The sequence below is a fragment of the Alexandromys fortis genome, unplaced genomic scaffold (genome assembly GCF_014885135.2).
Source record: "Alexandromys fortis isolate MF-2015 unplaced genomic scaffold, M_Fortis_MF-2015_v1.1 scaffold_130, whole genome shotgun sequence".
NCBI classification, from domain to species: domain Eukaryota; kingdom Metazoa; phylum Chordata; class Mammalia; order Rodentia; family Cricetidae; genus Alexandromys; species Alexandromys fortis.
In genome coordinates, this window is record NW_026068016.1 from 463,676 (window position 1) to 490,238 (window position 26,563).

The following is a 26,563-nucleotide window of genomic DNA, read 5'->3' on the forward strand; positions in this document are numbered from 1 at the left end:
TCGCCCCGCCCCCTCCCCCGCCCGGGCTGCCATGGCCATTCCCGGCATCCCCTATGAGCGACGGCTTCTCATCATGGCGGACCCTAGAGATAAGGCGCTTCAGGACTACCGCAAGAAGCTGCTAGAGCACAAGGAGATAGACGGCCGTCTTAAGGAGCGTGAGTGAACCTTTCCACACTCTCTCATGCCTGGACCCGCTTCCGTCTCTGATAGAGCGGAGGCTTCGGCCGAGCCCGAAAACAGAGCGCCCGGCTTTGGAAGGCCTGAGTCCAGGGCAAGGCGCTTTGTCATCCCGCCCTGAGCTGGGGTGCAGCACAGCCTCGACTGTGGAAATGGCCCGCTCCCGGTCCAGGTGGCATAGGGAATAGCCACAGTTCTGAGGTGGAAGGGGAGGGGAGGACTAGAGGAATGAGGATCAAGTGGGCTGGGGACTTTATCCCAGGTGCAAGGAAAGTAGAATTGGAGTCTCGGGACTCTGGGACGGGAAGACGCTTGGGTCAAAGAAGCTCCAGCAGGACGTGGGACTCAGTGAGCAGAAAGCCAGTCGTGAAGCCTTAAAGAAAAAGGGTCCAGTGGCCGTAATAACCTTTCTCGTCTTTCCTCAGTTTTTATACGAGCTGCCTAGTTCGCCCACCCTGAGCACTTGGGTTTTGAAAAGCCTGCATAGTTGAGTTATATGAAAAAAGGCCGCAGCTTCTATGATTCGGTGAAGAATTGCGTTGGTTGACTTTAGTATGGGCAAACATAGAGTAAGCCAGGTGATCCCGGGTAGCAGTGAAAGGTCTGATTCCACGAATCATCATTTAGTTTTGTAGCAATCCGGGGGTGGCAGGATGTCATATTTTGTAGTTTGGTACAGTGCGTATGAAACCTACATAAAGTGAACGATACATGAGTAGACATTTTAACGCAGTTCTTGTTATTTAAAATGTTGACATTTTATTATTTCAGTAAGGGAACAGTTGAAAGAACTTACCAAGCAGTATGAGAAGTCTGAAAACGATCTGAAGGCACTACAAAGTGTTGGGCAGGTAGGTTATAAAGTTTGAAAGTGAATGAGTAATTCGCTTTTGTTTTTTTTTAAAGCTGAAGGTAATGTGACTTTTTTCTTTCGTAGATTGTGGGTGAAGTGCTTAAACAGTTAACAGAAGAAAAATGTAAGTGGGTTAATTTACTAATTAGTTAAAAAGCAAAAACAAAAAGACTCAGTCCCTCCCCAACTTTTGAAATTCCTATTTTGTCTTGATTTTTGAGATCAGGTCCTACTTAGCTCTGGATGCAGCTGACTCTGTAGAACAGGCTGGCCTTGAACTCATAAGAGATCTGCCTGCCCTTGCTTTCCCAGTGCCAGGATTAAAGTTGTGTACTGTCATTGGAAGCTATTTTAATTTTTGTTACATTTCTCCGTTTGTGAAAATGTGTGAGGGTGTGTGCTCATGTATTGCAGCACACATGCGGAGATCAGAGGACACCTGTGGGAGTTGGTTTTCCTCTCTCACCAATGAGACCCAGGGATTGGACTCAGTCGGGTCAGTGGGCTTTATTTGATGAGCCATCAGGGTAGCCCTGCAGTGCCTCTTCTAGTGACAGCAGTGCAAAGTTGGTGGTTCCTAAGCCAGATTTGGTGTTTCCTGTTCTTGGAGGTCAGAGGTAAAACTGTACCCACCATAGATGTAGATATATTTGTTTTCTAACTTTGTTTTTCAATTTGTTCTTCTTCTAGTCATTGTTAAAGCCACAAATGGACCAAGATACGTCGTAGGTTGTCGTCGTCAGGTAATACTTTGCGTTTGCATAAGGCTCTGTAACAGAAAGGGTACTTACACATAGGTTACTTAATTCTTGAGATGGCAGGTCAGGCATTGTGCCCATAACTCCCAATGGTGGTTTATTCAGATGCAGCAAATGATTAGCAAAGCCTGGATTCAAGTCAGATTTTGCTCCTGGAATTTCTCCTTCCCTGCTGTTTCACATTCTTAGTCAGATATGAGTACTTAGAAATCAAAGCATTTTATAATTAGAAAAATGCTTTAATATAATGTCCTTCTTGAAGAGGGTTAAACATGTTAGGCTACCTGTGTTTTACATTTAAATATTCAAAAATGGTACTTATAGACTCTACAGTAGTTAATTTTATAGGCGGGCATTTAGACCAGAATAGGCAAATTGGGTTTGTTTGTTTGTTTGTTTTTGAGACTGGGTTTCTCTATAGCTTTGGAGCCTGTCCTGGAACTAGCTCTTCTTGACCAGGCTGGTCTTGAACTCACAGAACTCCGCCTGCCTCTGCCTCCCAAGTGCTGGGATTAAAGGCCCGGCCTAGAATAGGCAAATTGAAATACCTTTGAATTTCATTTTGCAGACATTAGACAAGTGACTGAGAGTGATCCAGTAGCATCTGCAGTCTGCACACCATTCTGTTCTTTAGGAAGTGTTTTAAGCATTGACTTGAAGACTCTGAACATTTCTCATATTGAGTTTATGCTTTCATTGTTAGTTTTGTTTTATGCAACTGTATTTTGCTATGTGGCTCATGTTGATTTTAAACTAACAGTACTGGTGCCTTGGTCTCCTGAGTGCTAGGGTAACATATGCCATTTTTCCAAGTTCAGATTTTAAAACATTGATATAGCATGATTCTGGAAGAGTATTTAACATTGAGACTGAATCTAATGTTAGGATTTCAGTGTATAACTGAATAGTATTCTAATCAAATCTTACAAGTCTGGGGGCTGGAGAAATGGCTCAGCAGTTCAGAGCTGCTCTTCCAAAGATCCCAGGTTTGGTTCCCAACACCCACAAATGGGCTCACAACCATCTGAACTCCATTCCCAAGGGATCTGACATCCTTTTCTGGTCTTTGCAGGCACCAGGCGTGCATGTGTTAACATAGCGTACATGCAGAAAAGCATCCATATACATAAAATAAACATTTAAAAAATATTACAGGCGTAGAGTCAGGGTTGTAGCTCAGTAGCAGAATGCATGACAAGCATGTGAGAGCCCTGAGGTTCAGCCACTAGTAATGAAAATGTATTTTTTTGTTATGTCCTAAGCAGGAGGGCTTTTGTAGTCCTTTCAAGGCTCTCGAGATGCAAATATTTGGCATTATTCAGCTATTTCTTGATTGTATTGAAGTAGCTTCCTACTGATTACCTCTCTTCAGGTATGCCTTACAAAGACTTTTTTAAAGCTGGACAGTAGTGGCACACGCCTTGTAATCCCAGCACTTGGAAGGCAGAGGCAGGCAGATCTCATGAGTTCGAGGCCAGCCTAGTCTAAAAAATGAGTTCCAGGATAGCCAGTACTGTTACACAGAGAAACCCTGTCTCAAAACAATAACAACAACAAACAAACCAAAAAAGAAAAAGGACTTTTTAAAACTACTCAAGCCATTAAATTTAGTGTTTTGCCTATTTTTACTTATTGTGTGTGTGTGTGTGTGTTAAGCGTGTGGTGCGTGCATGTGATTGTGATGCACCTATAGAAAGGCCAGGACATCATTCTCTGTGTTACTGCTTTGAAACAGAGTTTTATATAGACCTGGAAGTCTTGGCTAGTCTGGCTGGCCAGTGATCTTGGGATCTGCCTCTCTCTACCTACCAACTCTGGGCTAAATCAGTAGCCGTGCCTGGCTTTTTACAGAAGAGAGGTAGACAGTGCTCTTGCAAGCTGAGCCATTTCCTTACCCCTTACTTAATTTTGAAATGACTAAGGTCACACCACCCTCTCCTGGTGTTATTTTGTCCCTGCCTGGTCACTTTTCAGCCTTCCACCCCTAACAGCTACCTTGACAATGCTTCTGGGACTGTCCACAACCTTGACCATGGTCCAAATATGATTATGTAGTGCCTGGAAGATACTGATGGACCTTACAAAGAAGCAGATGTTACTAGGCAACTCCAAATCCCACACTAATTCCCCTCCCCCCCTCCAGCACTGATGTCATTAAGGTTTTGTCTCTAAAAATGTTATATGCTTGAGCTTGGGCACAAAGAAACTTTCCAGACATGAGAGTCAGTTCTTGGTCTGGCCATTAATAAAGGACTCAATACTTTTAATTGATTTAGTCAGTGACATTATCAGTAACTATTTTGGTTGGGTTATTTTAGTTTTAATGAGCACAATCTCCTAAATTTGTAGCTCATTGTAAAGTCTTATACAGAGTAGGTTATGATTTTGAAAATGTAATGGCAAACAGTTTTGAAACTATTGGAAACTTTTTTATTTCTGACAAGTGATATCTTAAGTATAATGTGCATTAGTTGAATATAATGTCCAGTAAGTTACCATGCAGAGGTGTGCTGATAAATTATTCGACCTGATGTACTTAGTGTAAGGTCTGTTGTGTACAAAGATGAGGTAGTTGACTTTTTGTTTTGTTTCTGCATTCCTTAGGTTTTAGTTTTGGTTGGGTTTGGGTTGGTTTTGGATTTCAACACAGGGTTTCTCTGTGTAGTCATGGCTGTACTGGAACTCCTTCTGTAGACCAGGCTGGCCTTGAACTCAGAGATCCTCGTGCCTTTGCCCTACAGGCCTGGAATTAAATGCCAGCGCCACCACCACAGGCTTGCCTTCCTTAGTATGTTGATGGAAATCTCTTGAGAGGAAACAATGGCTTTCCTTATCTTTTATGATTATGCATGTGCATGTTTCCTTCTAGAAGATTTTAAAAATATATTTAATGGATATACTTACAAGCTATTTTCCCTTCCTCTTACCCAAATGTTCACTAAGGGATTTTTTTTCCCTGTAAATATTCTGGTACCAGTTCCCAAAGTAACTTTTTTTCTATAGATTTTGAATCAAAATAATGAACAAAATTATATTAAGTAATGAGCCTTGAGAATAAAATCTCAAAATCTGTCCTTTCTTCAAAATCATGGCTACTTCAATGGATAAAGACACTTGCCACCAAGCCTGGCCACATGAATTCAATATCAAGAACCCATGGTAATGGTAGAAGGAGAGAACCAATTCCTGCAAATTGTCCTCTTTCTATATATGCACACTATTGTTTATACATATGCACATACATATAAATGTAAAAAAAGTTTAAAAAACTAAAAAGGCAATTGTTACCCCAGGTTTTATGTATTAGTGATCTCTGATTTCACGCTGAGTTTGCACAAAGGACGTCCTTATAAGGGTCACATAGAAAGAACTTCAGAATTACTGCTTTATTAGCTCTTTTATTGACAGGGCACTTATTTAAATTTTTTTGTTTTTTGTTTTTTCAAGACAGGTTTTCTCTGTGGTTTTGGAGCCTGTCCTGGAACTAGCTCTTGTAGACCAGGCTGGTCTCGAACTCACAGAGATCCGCCTGCCTCTGCCTCCCAAGTGCTGGGTCGACAGGGCATTTATAATATGATATTTGGGTCTTTTGTGATATATTATATATGACTTCTGAATGTTAAGTAGTGTTTTCCTTTTTAAATGTTTGTGTGACCTTTTTGCTTTATAAAACTAGCTTGATAAAAGTAAGCTGAAGCCAGGAACGAGAGTTGCTTTGGATATGACTACACTAACCATAATGAGGTGGGTTTCTTATTCTTATTGTTTACTTTGAGTGTCATTTTCACAGGGAAGATTTTCTTTCTTTTTTTTTTTTTAAGATTTATTTATTATGTATACAACATTCTGCCTCGATGTATGCCTGCATGCCAGAGGAGGGCGCCAGATCTCAGTCAGTACAGATGGTTGTGAGCCATCATATGGTTGCTGGGAATTGAACTCAGGACCTCTGGAAGAGCAGCCAGTGCTCTTCACCTCTGAGACATCTCGTTAGCCCCAGGGAAGATTTTCTAAAAATACATGATTTGTGGAGTCATCAAAAGTTTTACTACTTCTTACTCTTTACTTACTTCTTACTAAGTTGAATGTTTTTTGTTTTTGTTTTGTTCTGGTTTTTCAAGACAGGTAGCTTTGAAGCCTGTCCTGGAACTAGCTCTTATAGTCCAGGCTAGCCTCAAATTCACAGAGATCTGCCTGCCTCTGTCTCCCATGTGCTGGGATTAAAAGTGTGCGCCACCACAACCTGGCAAGTTAAATGTTTTTAGAAGGTACTTATTTATAGGTGCTTGTATAAATAAATTATTTATATTTACCATGTAAGCAGAGAGAAAATAAGTCTTTTGAAAGAAAAGTACCTGATTTTTTTTTTTTTTTTTCATTTTAGATATTTGCCAAGAGAGGTGGATCCTTTGGTTTATAACATGTCTCATGAGGACCCTGGAAATGTTTCTTATTCTGAGATTGGAGGGCTGTCAGAGCAGATTCGGGAGTTAAGAGAGGTGGGTGTTGTGTTTATTTATCTAAGACTACTGCAGTACTGCTTTTAGGATACCTGAAGGGAGAAACGGGATGTAATATTACACACAGGAAACTCCAGCTGGCAGTAGCAGTGACTGTCTGGCTATAGGCATAGCTGGTCCATATTATTTTGGAGATGTTTGGTGTTAGGAAAATCTCTTTTATGACAAATAGAGGAGAATGTAGGGGAAAGCGGAGACTAACTGATACAGTCTAATGCCCTTGCCATGTATAGTTCTCAGTGTCTTAGTGTACTTGAGTCAGAGCTCGTAGGGCAAAGCGCTATGTGATTTTTCTATAAAGCCAGTAATGTTAACATCTCAGTCCAATAGGATTATTGTTACCTTTGCCGTAGCATTTATGTTTTTTATTTTATTCAAACTGTTTTTTGCTCTTTAGGAAAATACTGGCTATAGAAGTGACTTAAGTTTTTATATATATTTATTTTTATTTATTTTTTTAAAGTTTTTTGGTTTCTCTGTGTAGCCCTAACTGTCCTGGAAATCCCTTTGTAGACCAGGCTAGCTGTGAACTCACAGAAATCTACCTGCCTCTGCCTCTTGAGTGCTGGAATTAAAGGCAAGAACCACCACCATCAGACTGAATTTTTAAGCTTTGAAGTGATGAATCCGATTGGGATCTCCTTGTCTCCTGACCCAGGAAGTTGCATTGTTTTCCTGATGCAAGCCTAAGTAGGAATGACTGAGAAGGGTTGGGAGTAGTTCTTGGGTGGGTAGTTCATAGTCATTCATAATTCTTAGACCTCGGCTCATTACACTTTCTGAAACAGTTATTAAAGTATAGGCTTCTTGAGCTGTTAAGATAGTATCTCCAGTAAAGATGCTTGCCCTACAAGCTTGGTAACCTGAGTCTGAGCTCTGGGGTACAGCTAAAAGAGAAGGTAGAACTGACTTCATAAAGTCCTCTAGTGTGCTGTGGCATGTGCACCTTTGTGAAATCAAGTTTTTCATTGCAATATTTGAGGAAACACTAGCCTGATTAGAAAATCAAAGCATACCCTGATGTTTGAGCTAGAGGAAGGAAGCTGAAGGAAGAGGAAATGTTTTTATGAAACTTGCCTCCTACCAGTGCCTTGCTGCATTTCCTCTGCACATGCTTTTTATCCTTAGATATTTTAGGATGTTGGTTTTTTTCCCCACACTTCTGTATAGCACAAATAATAAAAACCCAGAGACAGATACTGGGGTTCAATCTGAACATTAGAAAAGCAAAGCAGCCAGCCATTGACTCTTCTTACATCTACCTTGGACTGAAATGAGCAAGACTGCCTCCACGAATCCTCAGACTGAGACTGAGTCTGAGACCTGTCTTTTATTCCTCTCTAGTGCTGGGATTAAAGGCATGTATCACCACCACCTGGCCTCTATGGCTAACTACTGTGGCTGCTGGGATTAAGGTGTGTGACACCACTGTCTGGCCTGTGTGGCTGACTAGTGTGGCTGCTTTGCTCTCTGATCTCAGGCAAACTTTATTTATTAAAACACAATAATATCCCACTATACTTTTGGCTATCCTAACCTGATGGAGGAGGGTCATCTGTCTATGTACTCGCATAGTTCACATAGACTTTATCTCCTGTGGTTGGTACTGTGAATGAATTGGATAGTCAGTCCTCTACCTCCTCCTCCTCTTCTTCTCTTTCCTTTTCCTCCTTCCTTTCCTCCTCTTCTTTCTCCCCTTCCTCCTTCCTTTTCCTTCTCTTCCTTCTTTTCTTCCTCCTCCTTTCCCTCCTGCTTCTCCTATTTTTCCTTTCTCCTCTCCTCCCTGGAGCCAGTATCTCATATATCTCATGCTAGCCTCATGCTACAGTTCACTGTATCTGAAAGTTACTCTGAACCCCTGGTCTCCCTGCTTTCACCTCCTAGTGTTGCAGATGAGGTTGTAGGCACTCACTGGCACACTTTGGAGATAAACCCAGGACCTTGGCATGTTAAATAACCACTCTTCCAACTGAGTATATGTCCAGCTCTTCATTTTTCTTTCTGTGAATTAAAGAGTAGGAAATAGAACTGTTTTTTGTTTTAGGCTGTGACACAGTGCCAACAAAGGAAATTTTATATATTTTCTTTCAGTGACCATTTATGACATCAAATCATTTTTTATTTTGTGATTATTTGCATAGTATTCTGTAAAGTTTTTTTCTTTGCTGATTATTATTATTATTACTGTTTTTTAAAATATTTATTTATTTATTATGGATACAATATTCTGTTTGCATATATGCCTGCTAAAAGAGGACACCAGACCTCATTACAGATGGTTGTGAGCCACCATGTGGTTGCTGGGATTCGAACTTGGGTCCTTTGGAAGAGCATGCAATGCTCTTAACCGCTGAGCCATCTCTCCAGCCCCTACTGTTTTGTTTTTTGAGACAGGATTTCTCTGTATATCCCTGGCTGTCCCGGAACTTGCTTTGTAAACCAGGCTGGCTTCAAACTCAGAGATCTGCTTATCTTTGCCTCCCAAGTGCTGGAATTAAAGGTGTGGGCCACTATTGCCTGGCTATAATTTTTTAATACCAGCTATTCACCTTAGTACCGCCCATATGGCAGGCAGGCGTTCCACCACTGAGCTGCATGCTAGTTGCTAGTTTTTTCTCACCTTGTCTTCTGAGACAGGGTCTTGGTATAGTACCCACTCTGGACTTGACCTTGCGGTCCTCCTACATTGTCCTTCTTCAGGCGTGTGCCACCAGGCCCGGCTTCTCTGATTTCTTTATAGTGCAATTTTTACTGAGGTGAAATGTGAACCTGATAAATGCATAAGTTTTAAGTATGCATTTCTAATAAATTTTTACAAAGTACATACCTGTGTATAATCAAAACTTTTTTAAGTTTTTAGTTTTAAGACATCTCTATCTTAAATAAACCCAAAACTATTTAAATCATCTTATAGATTAATAAGTATGGTATTAGACTTTAAATATTTTAAAATATATTAAAATTTTTACTGTTTAAGAAATATGCAACTTCTTTTTCAGGTAATAGAATTACCTCTTACAAACCCAGAATTATTCCAGCGTGTAGGAATAATACCTCCAAAAGGCTGTTTGCTATATGGACCACCAGGTTGGTATCATTATCTCTGCCTCTTCAGTAAAGGAGTGGGTGAAGGAATGAAAAAATAGTAAGATAGGAATTTAATGTAGGCAATCCCAGTCAGTCATGTGGAGTCCCTCTGAACTTTGTCACAGACCATGTAATTCTATAGACGATAGTCCTTAAACTGCAGTTCATGGGTATGGATGTTCCCAAGACGAGCAGCTTACAGAGACACTCTGATAGAGCCTTCAGAATCAGAACTACTGTCATCAAACTGATACATTATTTGGCTGTTTCCTGGTGTTACATCTCCTGATGGTCCAAAGGCCTTGTAGGTAAAGTTGCTCAGCCCTGGCATGCAGCAGTTGTGGTACCACACACTTGCGGTGTCAGCGGAGATGGCGCTCTCACTCGCGGGGTGCTGCTAGAGGGCAGGAGTTATTCTGTTACATTTTCAGGTGGGAAAACATAAAGTATGTCTGGACAGTTGCATGCTGAGAAGTACAGTGTGTTTAGAAAAAGCATTCCTTTAATTATTTGAATGCCATCTAAGTGAGAGGCTCTACTTTACCTGAAAGGACAGTTTGCAGGCTGTGGTGACTCAGACTGCTTGGTGCTTAATGGTGATTAGATATTATTTAGCCTACAGTTTTCTGGAATGATTGAAATGAGTTCTACAAACTGTTGAGTCATAAAATTTGAGAACTCAAGTCAAATTAGAATTTTTTTTTTTTTTTTTTTGGATTTTCGAGACAGGGTTTCTCTGTAGCTTTCGGTTCCTGTCCTGGAACTAGCTCTTAAAATAGTTTATTCTTATGAATCTGTGTGTCTTAGGTAGGGTTTCTGTTCTGTGATAAACACCATGACCATAAACAACTCAGAGAAGAAAGGATTTATTTCAACTTATAGCTCTCAGGTCGCACTGGGAAGTCAGGGCAGGACTCAGACCTGAAGGAGGGTGCTGCTTACTGGCTCACTCTTCATAGGGCTAATGTAGCCTTCTTTCTTTTCTTCCTCCTGTTTTGGCTTTTTTTTTTTTTTTTTTTTTTTTTTTTTTTAGGTTTCTCTGTGTAGCTCTGCCTGTCCTAGAACTCATTCTGTAGACCAGCCTGGCTTCAGACTTAGAGATCTGTCTGCCTCTGCCTCCCAAACCACCACCCAACATAAATAATTAAAAACAAAAATTGTTAGCCAGGCTGTGGTAGCCCATGCCTTTAATCCCAGCACTTGGAGGCAGAGGCAGGCGGATCTCTTTGAGTTTGAGGCTAGCCTGGTCTACAAGAGTTAGTTCCAGGACAGGCTCCAAAGCTACAGAAAAACCCTGTCTCAAAAAACCAAAAAAAAAAAAAAAAATGTTTAGTATGCATAGCCCATGTTGTAAGAATATTTTTTTTATTTACATTATGCCTAAAATTAGAAAATGAGATGCTGTCAACTATTAGAATGGCTGCTTTCAAGGAAGGAGTGAATGTGTGAATGAATGCAATGAATAGCAGGTGTTGGCGAAGATATGGAGAAAGAGAAATTCTATATCACTGATAGGAATGAAAATTGATGCAGCTATTTTAGGAAACAGTATGGTGTTTTTCAGAAAATTAAAAATAAAACTGCTCTGTGACCTAGCAGCCAGTGTGCAAGGCGACTGGAGTCAGGACTTTGAGGGGACATTTGCACCCATGTTACGTTATAGTGATATTCACAATAGCCAGAGCAAACCTCATTGTCCTCAATCAGCTTGTAAAAGGAGAAGACAGTGTGCATGTGTACACAGTAAAGTATGGTTTCGTCTTCAGAAAGAAGTAAATTCTGTTGTTTGTGTCACCACAGATGAATCTTGAAGTGATGCTAAGTGGAGTGAGCAGCCCAGAAAGACAAATACCAATGATCTCGCTTGTTGGGAGATTGATGAGAGGTGGAATTGTAGAGAATGGTTTTATTTTAGAGCGGCCACGGAAGGCGATGATTGAGTTTACAGACGATTACAGAAATACGACGATTGTTGTATTGGGTATTTCTAGGCTGATGGAAGAATAGGCTATAATTATTCCCATCATAAAGTAAACTTATGAGTTAATAGATAATGTTAATCAGCTTGATTTAATCATTCAACAGTGTATACAGTAGGGTTTTGGGGGTTTGTTTTTGTTTTTTGTTTTGTTTTATTTTGTTTTGCCTGCGGATATATCTGAAGTTGTGAGACCCCCTGGAACTGGAGTTACAGGCAGTTGTGAACTGCCATGTGGGTGCTGGGAATTGAACCTGGGTCACCTGGGAAAGCTCAGTGCTCTTAGGCACTGAGCCCCTAGTGTTATATTCTTAATGTTTGTAGTCATTTCCAAATTAAAATCAGGAGTGACACCTCAAGTTAAAATTAAAGTTTAAAAGGAAATTCTATTTAGGATTTAGCTTAAGTTTTAGAAAATTTACTATCAATAGGATTATGTTGTATGTGTCTGTGTGTCTCTGTGTATGTGAATGCTCTGTGTGCGCCCAGGGAAGCCAGTTCTCCTAGAAGTGGAGTTGCAGATGATTATAAGCTGTCTAACAATGTGCTGGGAGCTGGACCGTGGGCTCTTTACCACGGAGACATCTTTCCAGCTCCAAGATGATGATGTTGAAAGACTTTTAAAAATACTTCTGCTTTTAACCTAACGACATTTGATATTTCTAGGCACTGGAAAAACACTCTTGGCACGAGCTGTTGCTAGCCAGCTGGACTGCAACTTCCTAAAGGTAAGGGGAAATTCTTTTATACTTATTGAAATGAAATTTATTTGAACTGTCTAATTTATATTACTCTTTTTCTTTTAATCAGGTTGTATCTAGTTCTATTGTAGACAAATACATTGGTGAAAGTGCTCGTTTGATTAGAGAAATGTTTAATTATGCCAGGGACCACCAGCCATGCATCATTTTTATGGATGAAATAGATGCTATTGGTAAGAATGACACCTTTTAAATTTTTTCTTAACTTTTTTTGTAAGTATTAGAAGAAGTTGTTTAAACCTGAAAGAACCTCCTGCCTGAGCAGTAGTTATGACTTGTATGAAGTCGGTGAGTGGGTATTCCCAGAGTACCACCTGCCCGAATAGGACTTCTCAGAGGCTAAAGAGTGTGACCATTTTTAGTAAATTAACCAGAACTATACCAAAGTAATTCCTCACTCAATTTCTACATAGTATTTTTAACTTGAGTACTATTACATTCTGTTTTATTAAATGATGGGCACAAAGCAAAAGAATAATGTGTATATATTTCCAAATATATTACTTTAGGTGGCCGTCGGTTTTCTGAGGGTACATCAGCTGACAGAGAGATTCAGCGAACTTTAATGGAGGTAATATTTGTTATAGAGGGATATATATGTATATATGTATGTATGTATATAGAAAGTTACTTTTTATGTTTTGTTTTGTTTAAGACAGGCTAGCCTCAAACTCACAGAGATCCTCCTGTCTCTGCCTCCTGAGTGCTGGGATTAAAGGAGTGCACCATCACCACCAGCTAAGAAAGTTACTTAATAATGAAAAAGTGAAGGTTGCATATTTGAAGTTGAAGTGTATATAGCAGTTTAGATGAAGAGTTAAACATGAAATTTGTAATGTTGCTAGTAATGAACACTTTCATATGTCATAATCCCTAATAATAATAATTACTGCTCTGTTGTTTGGGGCATTGGCTCAGTAGGCAAGAGTGAATGCTTTGCGAGTATGGACCCGCGTTAAAATCCCCAGCACTCGTAAAAAAATTTGCTTGGCAGGTGTGCACATTTAACGCCAGCATGAGGGGTAGAGACAGGAAAATTGCTAGGATTTGCTTTGCCAGTGAAACTCCAGGTTCAGTGAGAGATTCTGTTTCCAGGGCATAAGGCAGACATCCTTCCATGGGTGGCCTCCAGAATGACCCCACCACACACACATATTACATCTACACACATACACCAAAGGAGGAAGTGACTGCTGCTGGAGAGCAGGGAAAGACAGGAAAGGTTGATAGTAGACAGCAAGTAGACAAGAGCAAGCTTTTTTTTTTTTTTTTGTCTGTTGTGTACTGGGGTATCTCTATAAATCAAGTAATGTCTCTTTCAGAACAGTAAGAAAAATTAGTGTTTTCACCATGAAGAAAGGATGAGGGAGGAAACAAACACATGTTCCACCTGATTTCAGTATTATACATGTATGCATATAGTAAGACATGGTACCATAGAGATGTGCAGTTTTATTGTTTAAGAGGGAAAATGAGGGCTAGAGAGATTGCTCACTGGTAGTTCTCCCAGAGGCATTGGGTTCAATTCCCAGCACCCATATGGCAGCTCACAACTGTCTTTTATTAAGGGGGATCTGACACCTTCATACCAGTGCACATGAAGTAAATTCAAATGTTAAAAAAAAAAAAAAAAGGAAAAAATGAAGAGAAAAATTGATACTGAAAAGTAAAGTTATTGGGCTGGGTGTGGTGGCGCACACCTTTAATCCCAGCACTCAGGAGGCAGAGGCAGGAGAATCTCTAACTTTGAGATCAGCCTGGTCTACAGAGCAAGTTCGAGGACAGTCAGGGCTGTTACTCAGAGAAGTCCTGTCTTGAAAAATCCAACAAATAAATAAATAAATAAATAAAGTTATCTGCAAATTGTGCTTGGTAAAATTGCACCATTCTATAAATTTTTAATATATCAGCTATTCAAATGTACAAATTATATCGTTTCTTAAACATATGACTTTGTGTTAGTTTGGTGATGGTATGAGTAACAGGTATTAAAATTATCAGCAGTAAGTATGTTACATTTATGTGTGGCTGCTCTAAACACCACTCTGCTCTTTATTGCTAAGACTGGGAACTAAAATAGATTTTTAAAAACTATTTTTTATTCTTTGGTACATACATAAGACATATCTTTATGTCTACCCTTCCTTCTTCATTCCCACTCCTTCCAGCCATCCCACCTTCATATTCTCTTTCTTAATCCTGCGTCAGCATTGACAACGTACTAGTTAGGGGTGACACTCTTGAAGAAAAGTAACTCCATTTCCCAGCTGTCATCAGTTACCAGTAACGCCTCATGAGCCCACCAGTCGTGTAGGAATTGTTGACTGGCTTAATCTTGGGCAGGTAATCGCAATTCTATTTCATATCCCGAAGATCCCATTCTCAGGCTCTTCTGCCCATCTCTCACAGTGGTGTCTGAGCCTGGTGGGAAAAGCTGGGTTTAGTAATGGAGAAGATAGGTGATGAAGAAGCACGATCCCATTGCTGCCAGTGAAAACTAGGTAGCATAGGTCACACATTTGATTTTAATTCTTTTTACTGTCGTCTTTGAAAAACCACTTTTCACAAATTATAATCATTTATTCAGATGAGCAGTTTTGCTGTTGCATTTTTAGACAGGCTGTCTTCTATGTAACTTGAGTAGCTTGGAGCTTTTTTGTTGTTGTTTTTCGAGACAGGGTTAGGTTACCCAGTAGCTTTGGAACCAGTCCTGGAACTTGCTCTGTAGACCACGCTGGCCTCGAACTCTCAGAGATCCGCCTGCCTCTGCCTCCCGGCACCACCACCCGGCTAGCATATAGCGTCTAAGGACCAGGCTGACCGTGAATTTATGACTGTTATATACAGTATTTTAAATTTAAACTACAGGCTTAGAAGCCTTAAATTGGGTCCTGGGAGTCCGGTGCAGTTGGTAAAGTTCTTGGCTAGTGGGCATGAAACTCTGTGTTTGGTCCCTAACTCCAAATAAACCACCTTAAGTAGCCCATGGCTGTAATCCAGCTCTCCTGAGGTAGATTTAGGAAAACCAGAAGTTCAAGGTTATCCCTAGCAACATAGTAAATTTAAAGCTAGCCTAGGGTACGAGACACTGTGTTTCAAAACAAAAGCCAAAACCATAATAAATATTTTAGAACAACACAATTAATTCATATAACTGATAATGTTACCAACTAGCAGGCATTGCCTGTTATCTAGTTATTTTTTGTTGTTGTTGTTTGTTTTGTTTTTGTTTTTTGGAGACAGGGTTTCTCTATAGCTTTGGAGCCTATCCTAGAGCTCACTCTGTAGACCAGGCTGGCCTTGAACTCACAGAGATCCTCCTGCCTCTGCCACCCGGGTGCTGGGGTTAAAGGCCTGCACCATCACAACCCAGCCTAGCTAATTATCTTTAAATTTATTTTACTGTTTCATTAATTTTTGTGTGTAGATCCACATACATGCATGTGTTTGGTAAAGTCTGTTTCTTGAATTTTTATTTAGTTACTAAATCAAATGGATGGGTTCGATACTCTGCATAGAGTTAAAATGATCATGGCTACAAATAGACCAGATACACTGGATCCTGCTTTGCTCCGTCCAGGAAGATTAGACAGAAAAATACGTGAGTCACTGTTTTCTTGGTCTATGTCAATTTTTTCTTCTCACCCACCTTCCTCTCACCTTCTAAACCAACAACTGGAGTACAAAGTCATTTCTTGTCATTTTCAGATATCGACTTACCAAATGAACAAGCAAGATTAGATATATTGAAAATTCACGCAGGCCCTATTACAAAGCACGGTGAAATAGGTAAGAAAGTTGAGTGTTTTATTCATGTATACATCTAGTGAATGAAGCACAGCACTATGGGATTATGGGTGTTTTTTCTTTCTTTCTTTTTTTTTTTTTTTTTTTGGTTTTTCAAGACAGGGTTTCTGTGTAGCTTTGGAACCTGTCCTGGAACTCGCTCTGTAGACCAGGCTGGCCTCAAAGTCACAGAGATCTGCCTGCCTCTGCCTCCCGAGTGCTGGGATTAAAGGGATGTGCCACCACTGCCTAGCTTTATTTATGGTTTTTTGAAGACAGAGTTTCTCTGTGTAGCCCTGGCGGTCCTGAAACTCATTCTGTAGACCAGACTGACCTTGGACTCTGAAGTCTGCCTGTCTCTGCCTCCTGAGTGCTAGAATTAAAAGCATGTGTCACCACACCCAGCTTGAGCCTAGTTTTAGACCAAATAAACATGGTAGTTTTAATTGAGTAAATTTTTGCTGAGCTTATAGTGAATGCTAGGAGGTGGAAGTGCTAAGAATGTCATGGCACTGAATGAAATTCTGGCCTTTAGAAAACCTTGATTATTTCACAAAACAGATGCAGATTAGATGGCCATAGATGGTGTGGAGAAAAGTAAAGCAAGGAGAAGGAGATGGGAAGTGTCGGGGAGATGTTGAAATGGGGAAAGGTTAGTAGGCTGAAGGCTTTACCGAGAAGGCCATTTATTCATTCACTTGGTTCATTCATTTATTTAAAGTGTTTGCATGTATGTCTGTGGGTAGACATGTACACCTGAGTACAGGAGCCCACAGAAGACCATAGGTGTCTGGCGTTGGATCCCTTGGAGCTGGAATTACAGGTAGTTGTGAGATCCTGATGTGGGTTATTAGAACCAAACTTGGATCTTCTGCAAGGGCAGTGTGTGCTCTTAACTGTTGAGCCCTCTTTCTGGTCACCAAGGAGGTCATGTTTAAGCTATGACTTGAAAAGATGAGTTAACTAGACGTGGATACTCGGGGAAGGCCCCTGAGCAGATGGGGACCTGGCGCATCCAAGGACCAAGCAAGAAGCTAAGGAGGGGCTCTAGAAGAGTAGGGAGCTGTGAGGAGTAGTAGAAGCCTTGGAAGTGATGGTGTAGACCAGGCTGCGGGGCCTGTGGCAGTCATAAGGTAGGAACTTTGACTGTTAATCATGATGCCGACCTCAAATTTAGTTTGTTCTTAAAGGTTGTATAGCTATAATAGTACTGTGTTTAAAAATCGCTACTCAGTTTCTCTTTCTATGCCATTACTAACAGGTACATGTTTAAGTTAATTTGAAAGCTGGATTTTGTTTTTTGCTTTCAGTATTATTCGTGGTCAGTCTTGTTTCATCCATAATTTCTGCTGCCTGTTGCATGTTTAACAAACAAATGAATTTTAGGCATACCATTTCATGTATGAATACTTCAGTTCACATAAAATTGCTTTGATAGCCTGCTGGGGACAAATTGGAGAACAACAAAGAAAGAAATAAGACATTATTTCAGTAAGTCAGATAAAAAATGGTGGTGATGTGGTAAAGTGTAGAAATAAGAGCGGCAGGGCTGCGTCCCCAGCACCCCGGCCGCCTGGCTAACTTATGCCCGAAATAACAACAAACTATTCATTTAAACACTGCTTGGCCCATTTCTATCCAGCCTCTTCTAGGCTAATTCTAACACATTAATTTAGCCCATTTCTTATCATCTATGTAGCACCGCTAGGTGCGCTTACTGGGAAGATTCTAGCCTACCTCCATCCTGGGTCAGAGCTTCATCGCGTATGCCCAGGAGAGCAAAGCAGGGCCTCTGCTCCAGAGAGCAGAGCTGTCGAGTCTACCTGGGAGAGCTGAGCATGGCGTCTCTGCTCCAGAGAGCAGAGCTGTCGGGTCTGAGCTCACTTCCTCTTCCTCCCAGCATCCTATTCTGTTTACTCCTCCCACCTATGTTTTAACCTATCATGGCCAAGGAGTTTCTTTATTGCTTAACCAATGAAATCAACAGATTGATATATGACACTCCCACATCAGTAAAGGTTTCCCTCCCAGATTTGCTGAGATATAATTACGGTCTTTGAAATAGTGAGACTTGAAAGTCATACATGATGACACAGGCCTGTGATGCCCACACTTGGGAAGTGGAGGCAAGCAGGCAGGTCAGAAATTCAAGATCATTCTCAGCTACAGGGTGAGTTTGATCCAGCCATAGCTCCATGAGTCCTTAAATCAGCCAGGCATTTCATCAGTAAACAAAAGAAACTCTGGATTTAGTTTATGGGGATAAGATGTCAGGACTATACAATGTCAGATGCAGACTACAGAAAGAAGCAGGAAAGACTTAGGTTTGGAGGGCTGGTGAGGTGGCTCAGTGGTATAGGTGCTTGCCGCCAAACCCAACAACCTGTGATTGATCAGCACTGTATGGTGGAAGGAGAGAACCAACTCTTGCAAGTTCTCCTTTGACCTCCATATGGAATCCTTGGCATGGACATGTATATTATCAGACACACAATAGATGAATAAGTAACCAGGTGATGGTGGCTCACGCCTTTAATCCCAGTACTCAGGAGGCAGAGGCAGGCGAATCTCTTAGTTCCAAGACAGCCTGTACTATGCAGAGAAATCCTGCTTCAAAAGAAAACAACAAAGGAGAGATGGCTCAGGGGTTGAGGGCGTTGCCTGCTCTTCCAAAGGTCCTGAGTTCAATTCCCGGCAACCACATGGTGGCTCACAACCATCTGGAATGAGGTCTGGTGCCCTCTTCTGGCCTGCAGACATACACACAGACAGAATATTGTATACATAATAAATAAATAAATATTAAAAAAAGAAAACAACAATAAATAAGTAAATAAATTCTTTCTGTTTGTCCTTTTGCATAAAATTCTTGTTGACTTCTGAACTAGGGAATCTAATATAATTGGTTGACAGCTTATAAAACCCTCTAGAATGGGCTGGGGCAACACAGCAGCAGATTGCTTATCTACAGTGCTCTAGGTTCTAGGTTCAATCACCATTACCACCAAAACAAGAGAACTTCTTAGAGCCAGGCATAGTGTCACAGCTTTGATCCCAGCACTCTGGAAGCAGAAACAGAAGGATCTCTTGAGAATTTCAGGTGTGGTGAGTCTATATATAGAAAGTTTCACACTAGCCAGGGCTACAAAGTAAGACCCAAGACCCTGTCTCAAAACAACAAAGGAAAACCCTTATAACTTAATGGTTACAAATAGCTACAAATAATTGAAGGTTACTGCTCACTGCTCATTTCATTGTTCCTTTGAGGTTTTTTTTTTTTTTTTTTTTTTTTTTCCTGATTTTCGAAACAGGGTTTCTCTATGTAGTTTTGGAGTCTTTCCTGGAACTTGCTCTGTAGTCCAGCCTGGACTTGAACTCAGAGATCCATCTGCCTCTGCATCCCAAGTACTGGGATTAAACGTGTGTGCTACCACTGCCTGGCTCCTTTGAGAATTTTAAGTTGGAAAGAGTGATGTAAACAAAGGGTGCCAGTTTCTAAGTAGCTTCTATAAATACTGATCTCTCTCTATGTTAGATACTGTGTTATCCTTGGGAATCCTCTCAGGAAGCTTATGGTGACATGAATATGATTAAGTGCTAACTAATCACCTAGAGATTGCACATAGAGATTGATCTGCCATGCACTGCCTGCCTGGCAAAGGTGTCCCATCGTTCATTCATACCAAGTAGCCTGTGCGCTGTAGTTTTCCCCACTGATCTATGTCAGGCTCATAACTAGCACAAAGCTGTAGCTCTTCAGGTCATGTCTGTTGTGAGGAAGTAGAGACTTCACTATAACTGTTATTTCAGGTGATACAACTTGGAGTTAGCAAAGAAAATCAGAAAGCTAATAAATGCTTTCTTCATTATTATAGTTCTTATTTTGATAAAATAATGTCTGCCGTTAGTAAATTTTACATTTACTCTCCATAACTAAAGTATATTCCATTTATTTATTTTATGTGTATATGTCTGTGCACAAGTGTGTATGTGTGTAAAAGACAATTGTTAGTTGCCTTGTGGGTACTGAGAAATAAACATGGATCCTCTGCAAGGTCAGCAAGTGCTCTTAACTGCTGAGCCTTCTCACCAGCCACCAAAGTATTATGTTTTTATTGTTTGATTTTTTTAAAATTTTATTTATTTTTTTGATGGGCAGTGACTGAACTCAGGACTTTATGCTTAGGCCTGCAGCCAGGCTATGGTGGCACACGCCTTTACTCCAAGTACTTGGGAGGCAGAGGCAGGTGGATCTCTATGAGTTTGAGGCCAGCATGGTCTATAGAGCGAGTTCCAGGACAGGCTCCAAAGCTACACAGAGAAAGCCTGTCTTGGGGGAGGGGAGGAATTCTCTGTTAGCCAAGTGGTGATGGTGCACGCTTTTAATCCTAAGAGACAGAGGCAGGCAGATCTACCAGAGTTCAAGGCCACTTGGTCTACAAACTGAGTTCCAGGCCAGGCTCCAAAGCTACACAGAAAAAACGTCTTGAAAAACCTAAAAGAAAGAAAGAAATGCTGGGCATGTACTCTACCATTGAGCCATACCGTACCCTTCAGGATTTAGTTACCATTTTCATATGTGTGTGTGCTTTGTGTTTTGATCATATTCATCCTATTTCTCCTCTTGTACTTTTCCCACCTCAACTGATTCCACCTCTTGATTTTATTTATTTGTTTGTTTATTTATTTATTTATTTATTTATTTGAGGCAAGGTGTTTCTACCTTGCTGTCCTGGAACTCATTCCACATACCAGGCTGCTGGGAATAAAGGCATGTGTTATCATGCCCAGATGTTTTTATTATTTTATATGTGTGGTTATTTTATTTGTATGGGTGTTTTGCCTGCATATGTGTCTGTGTACCATGTGCATCACAGAAACTAGAAGGAGGAGTTGGAGCCCTTGGAACTAGAATTACAGTTGTTAGCCACTATGAGGGTGCTCAGAATCAAATCAGGTCCTCTAGAACCATCTCTCCAGTCCCTGATCCAGTGTTTAATTATGACTGCCTACAAGAGTATGGATGCTTTTCCAGTGGTTAGCCACTGAAAAAAATGTCTCTCCCTCCTCCTTAACCATTAGCTACTTATATATTCTCAGCAAGGGGTATTCTTGTGTGTGTGTCTCTAGAGCTCAGGTCTGTTGTTGCCCACCTGGCTTGGAATTTGTCTTCCTGCTACTTTTCCTAAGTCTTGGGGTTGATTACAGGTGTGCAACAGGTTTAATGAGTCATGGCTTTGTATTTACTTCAATTTTTACTACTTAAAGCAGGTACCTTCAAATCTCTCTCTCTCTCTTTTTTTTTTTTTTTTTTTTTTTTGGTTTTTCGAGACAGGGTTTCTCTGTAGCTTTGGTGCCTGTCTCGGAACTAGCTCTTGTAGCCCAGGCTGGCCTCGAACTCCCAGAGATCCGCCTGCCTCTGCCTCCCTGCTGGGATTAAAGGCGTGCGCCACCACCTCCCAGCTGTTTGTAGTTTTTTGTTTGTTTGTTTTTGACACAGGGTTTTTGTGCGTAAGAGGCCTCGTTGTCCTGGAACTCTCTGGAGACCAGGCTTGCCGCAGAGGTTTAATCTCCAAGTGCTGAGATTAAAGGCATGTGCCACTAGGATTTTACTTCAAATCTTGACATTTTTTTTAAAGATTTATTTATTTATTATTTAGTATACAGTATTCTGTCTGCATGTATACCTGCACCAAAAGAGGGCCCCAGATATCATTCCAGAGGGTTGAGCCACCATGTAGTTGCTGGGAATTGAACTCAGGACCTCTGGGAGAGTGGGCAGTGTTCTTAACCACTGAGCCAGCTCTCCAGCCCCTAAATCTTGACATTTTTTTACCAAAAAATCAGATGTATGTCTCCTTGATTCTGGTTTATTTTGCAGCATTTTTATTTAGTATAGTAGAATAGTAGCAAGGGTAATGCTAATCAAATTCAAATCAACTAGTCCGTTTAAAGTTTCTCTTAGGCCGGGTAATGGTGGCTCATGCCTTTAATCCCAGCACTCAGGAGGCAGAGGCAGGCGGATCTTTGTGAGTTCGAGACCAGCCTGGTCTACAGAGCTAGTTCCACGACAGGCTCCAAAGCCACAGAGAAACCCTGTCTTGAAAAAACCAAAAAAAAAAAAAAAAAAAAAAAAAAGTTTCTCTGTGGGCAGAAATAAAGACTGAGTCTTTATTATTATTTTGTTAATTTCTTTTTTTTTCCTAAACAGATTATGAAGCAATTGTAAAGCTTTCCGATGGCTTTAATGGAGCAGACCTGAGAAATGTTTGTACTGAAGCAGGTGAGAGGACAAAGCATAGTTTTACCATCTGTTACAATGTTTTGTAAGTTTTTCCAAGAGCAGAGCTGCACCTTTTCAGGATTTCAGTGTTTCCTGTTTTGTTTTGCTTCTGAGATATGATTTCAAGAAGCAGAACAGAATAGCCCAAAGGAGAGAATACCACTGGAGTGGTTGATCATGATTTCTTGTAGGGGCCTTCGGGAGACCCACAGGATCCCTCTGAGGATTGTGTGGCTAAACTTGGAGCCTAGAACATTTATTTGCTAGCACTCCTCTCGCATTGGCCGGAATCTGCCCTCGGGGTTATTGTCTCCAGGCACTCTGATTCCTACAAGCAGGCTGGGGGAAGACTGAGTTGCAGGACTGTTTGACAGTTCTACGTGTGTTTGAAAGAATTACTTTAAAAGTCTGTGGTCCTGCGATTTGTTTAAAATGAAGTTTTAAAATACAATTCTGAATTCTTTTATTCTAGTTTTATTTTTGGTAACAAGATACTTTGAAGCCCTACCTAGCTAGCTAGAATCATTTGGTTTTTACTTTCCATGCAGAATTTCCACACCCAAGACCTGATGCTATGAAAGTTTGATAGATGCTTTTTCTCCTCTCACATTGAAAAGTGTTTTTGTTTTTTCTATTTTTTAACTGATTGATGGAAAATGCACATTAATAGGAATCATTTTTATACATGTATATATCGCATAACACTTAGATCAGATTAAACGTACATGTCTCCTCAAACATGTAACCTTTCCTTCATGGTGAAAATACCTCGAATCCTTTGTTCTAACTTTTAGAAATACATAGTAACCAGTGATTATTCTGCCTCTCCCTCCCAAGTGCTGTAATTATAGACTTAGAGCATACAGTGTTGATGGTTAAACCAGCCTTTTTACAGTCTAGGTAGTACTTCACTGACTCCTATATCCCCAACCTCAAGCCTTGCTAAGTGTCAGATAGTCATTACCAAATTTATTGGGAGTTTGTTTAGTTTTTGCATTGCTGGAAATCAAACCCAAGGCTTTGGGTATGTTAAGCAAACACCTGACCTGTTCCACATCCCTAGCCCAGGGGTTTTGTTCTTCTGGAGAATCGTTGCATATGTTATTAAGAGACTTCAGCCTAGAATATGTAAGTCTTGATAGTGTTGTGTGTTTGGAGAGGGGCTGGAGAGATGGCTCAGAGATTAAGAGCACTGACTGTTCTTCTACAGGTCCCGAGTTCAAATTCCTAGCAACCACGTGGTACCTTACCACCATTTATAATGAGATCTGGTGCCCTCTTCTGACATGCAGGCATAGATGCAGACAGAACACTGCATACATAATAACCCTTGGGGGAGGAGGGGGAAACAGAATTACCTTGGAGACTGAAGAGGTGACTCAGAGGTTAAGAACACTGACTGCTCTTTGGGAAAAAAAAAGAAATTACCATTGGACACGTGCAATCTAGATTTTTGTTTTCTTTTGCTTTGTTTTTGTTTTTATGAGACTGGGCTTTGCTGTATTTTTGGAGCCTGTCCTGGAACTAGCTCTTGTAGACCAGGCTAGCCTTGAATTCACAGAGGTCCAAGTTCTGAGCTTAAAGGTGTGCACCACCACTGCCCAGCTTCAATCCACATTTAAATTTCAGATATTTAAATATTTAGTTTAAATATTTAAATATTCAGATAATTGCATTATCTGCTTCATTTAAAAATTATGCTACTCTGTTTGGGAAAATGATTTGAATGGAGATAGTGTATTTTAGTAAGGTAGCACTGCTGGTCAGAAGTAGTACAGCTTCACATTTACTCCACAGTTTTCTTCCTCCTTTCTTTTGAGAGCAGGTCTGGATAGTTGTTTGGGCTAGTTTCAAACTTGGAATCCTCCTGTTTCAGTCCCCTAGTTGCTGAGATTATAGGTGTGTGCCACTGTGGTAGCTTGATTTTCTTATGGATCTGTAATTCACATATGGTAAGCAGCAAATTTGTTTTGTTTCCACAGGTATGTTTGCCATTCGTGCTGATCATGATTTTGTAGTTCAGGAAGACTTCATGAAAGCAGTCAGGAAAGTGGCTGACTCTAAGAAGTTGGAGTCCAAACTAGACTACAAACCTGTGTGATTTGCTGTCAGGTTTTTGATGGCTGCATGACAGACATTGGCTTAATGTAAAAATAAAGTTAAGGAAAATAATGTATGTATTGGCAGTGACCTCATTAAAAGTGAATAAACATGTATGAGCAACATAATAGTATGTAATTTAGTAGTTCTTTTAAAATTGATACAGAAGAAAGTTGTATGTTAATGTTGCAGTTACTGCAGCACAATTTACAAAAGACATGTTGAAGCTTTTCATAATTGCTTTGTGAGCATTTTGTACAACATTTAAATGATTTGAGATAGTACAGGAGAACATTTCTTATGACTTATTTTATATTTTGTTTTCCTCATTCTGAAAAAATGGAATAAAATCCGTTTTAGTTGTCCTATATATATTCTTGTCTTTTCTAAGAGCACATTTATTCTAGTCTTTCTGGTTCAGTAAGTGAATGATTTGAGAGCCTGGATGAAATTGAAAATTGAAATGGGGCTTTGCATTTTTTTAAAATAGTACTCATGACATTCACAAAATTGTCCTATACACCTTATGTGTGCGTGTGGGTACATAAATGGGAACATACATGCATTTGCATCTTTCAGGAAGTACTTACTCTTTACCTACTGCCATTAGCCTACTTGATAGTTAATTTAACCTTTTTATGATTAGAAGTACTGCTTATAGTTCATTTGGTAATGTGAAAAAATAGTTTCTTTTGAGGCTGTTATGGTCTAGATCCAGGAAAAATCCGTATTACAGAGATACATAATTTTGCATATACATGGTTTCCAGAGATGCATTATTTCCTAGGCTCACCCATGGATTCTATACATATCTGTGGGTGGACCAGGCTGAGATTGTCTACTTTAGGGAATGTTAATGTCAGAAATATTTAGAAGTTCTGTTACTTGCACACAATTCTTTCTAATTTCATGTGGCAATCAAAGTTATATAAGGAAATCATCATTGCCTAAAGATTGAGGTTTTCCCCGAGACAGGGTTTCTCTGTGGTTTTGGAGCCTGTCCTGGAACTAGCTCTTGTAGACCAGGCTGGTCTCGAACTCACAGAGATCCGCCTGCCTCTGCCTCCGGAGTGCTGGGATTAAAGGCGTGTGCTACCACCGCCTGGCAAGATTGAGATTATTTATAGTTAAGGATTGTTTAGACAAAGTTATCAAACTTCAGTTTCATATACCAAAGGACCAATCATAAATCACCTGTCTAGCTACATAATTCTTTATGTTTCCCCTTTCTTTTTGAGACAGGGTCTTACTAGGTGGCCCTAGGTAGCTCACCTGGAAACACTACATGAAATAGGCTGGCCTCAACTCAGACATTCTCCAGCCTCTGCCTCCCGAGTGCTGTGATTAAAGACATTCATCACCATACCTGCCATCTGATTACTTTTTAATTAAAAATTACTCGCACAGTATTCTTGCCTTTTACAGTTTTTCAGGCTGGATAATAGTTATGTAGTACTAGAGAACACGGAACACTCTGGCCAATAAAGTAGGCTGGTCATCTACTTTATTGAACAATTCTACTTCTGGATCCATTCCATACACAAGATGAAGAGAATGAGAGGACGTCTAAGTTAAATACCTGTATGGCCCTTCCACTTTTTCTAAAGGATGAGTTTTAATAATAGTAAGTTCCAAGGTCTTTAGAAAGTACTCTTAAAAATATAATATAAAACAGCAAGACTGTTAGTTACACACCTTGCAGGCAGTAAGACCAAGGGTTCTCCAGAAGTTATAGCTGGGCCTGATGGTGTCCTTTAATTCCAGGACTCAAGAGGAGACTAGATAGATTTATTGTGGGTTTAAAGCTTGGCTGACAGAGTGAGATCCTAAGAAAGTATATTCCTAACCTTTAAAACCTTAACTCATGGCACACACACACACCCAAGCATGTTATATGTAGAAATTTAACTCAAAGGGAGCTATCATTTCTGGTGACTTACTATTTATCATTTCCAGAATTCTCTGAGTTGTTACACTCGGGAGTTTCCTTAGAGGCCACTTTAAATTGTTTTAAGGAAATGGGTATCTCGTTTTCTGCATAGTCTAACATGGATTTAAACTGAACTCTTCCGGTCTGGGTTATAACTTCCCTCACAAATTGGGTGGGCAGCCCATCGGTGCCCATCTGGGAAGGTCGGCCTAGCCGGCCTGACAGCGGACAGTCTTCTCCTGGGACCTCCCCTCCCTTCCACCGACCACGACCCCGCCCCGCAGGAGGCCCCGCCCCCCGCGTCTGCGCGCTCGCGGACGGGCGGGG

The 26,563-nt window shown here is 40.5% G+C and overlaps 1 protein-coding gene across 1 annotated transcript; it reads left to right on the forward strand.

Annotated features, from left to right (window-relative positions):
• Window positions 1–24,676, forward strand: Psmc6 (proteasome 26S subunit, ATPase 6). The gene is made up of 14 exons (XM_050162418.1): window positions 1–158; window positions 952–1,031; window positions 1,118–1,157; window positions 1,724–1,776; window positions 5,468–5,535; window positions 6,176–6,290; window positions 9,311–9,398; window positions 12,043–12,104; window positions 12,187–12,310; window positions 12,647–12,708; window positions 15,618–15,738; window positions 15,846–15,926; window positions 22,135–22,206; window positions 24,189–24,676. Exons 1-14 carry the CDS (start codon window positions 32–34, stop codon window positions 24,305–24,307), a joined length of 1,212 nt encoding a protein of 403 aa, XP_050018375.1. The 5' UTR covers window positions 1–31; the 3' UTR covers window positions 24,308–24,676.
• Window positions 24,677–26,563: the final 1,887 nt, after the last annotated feature.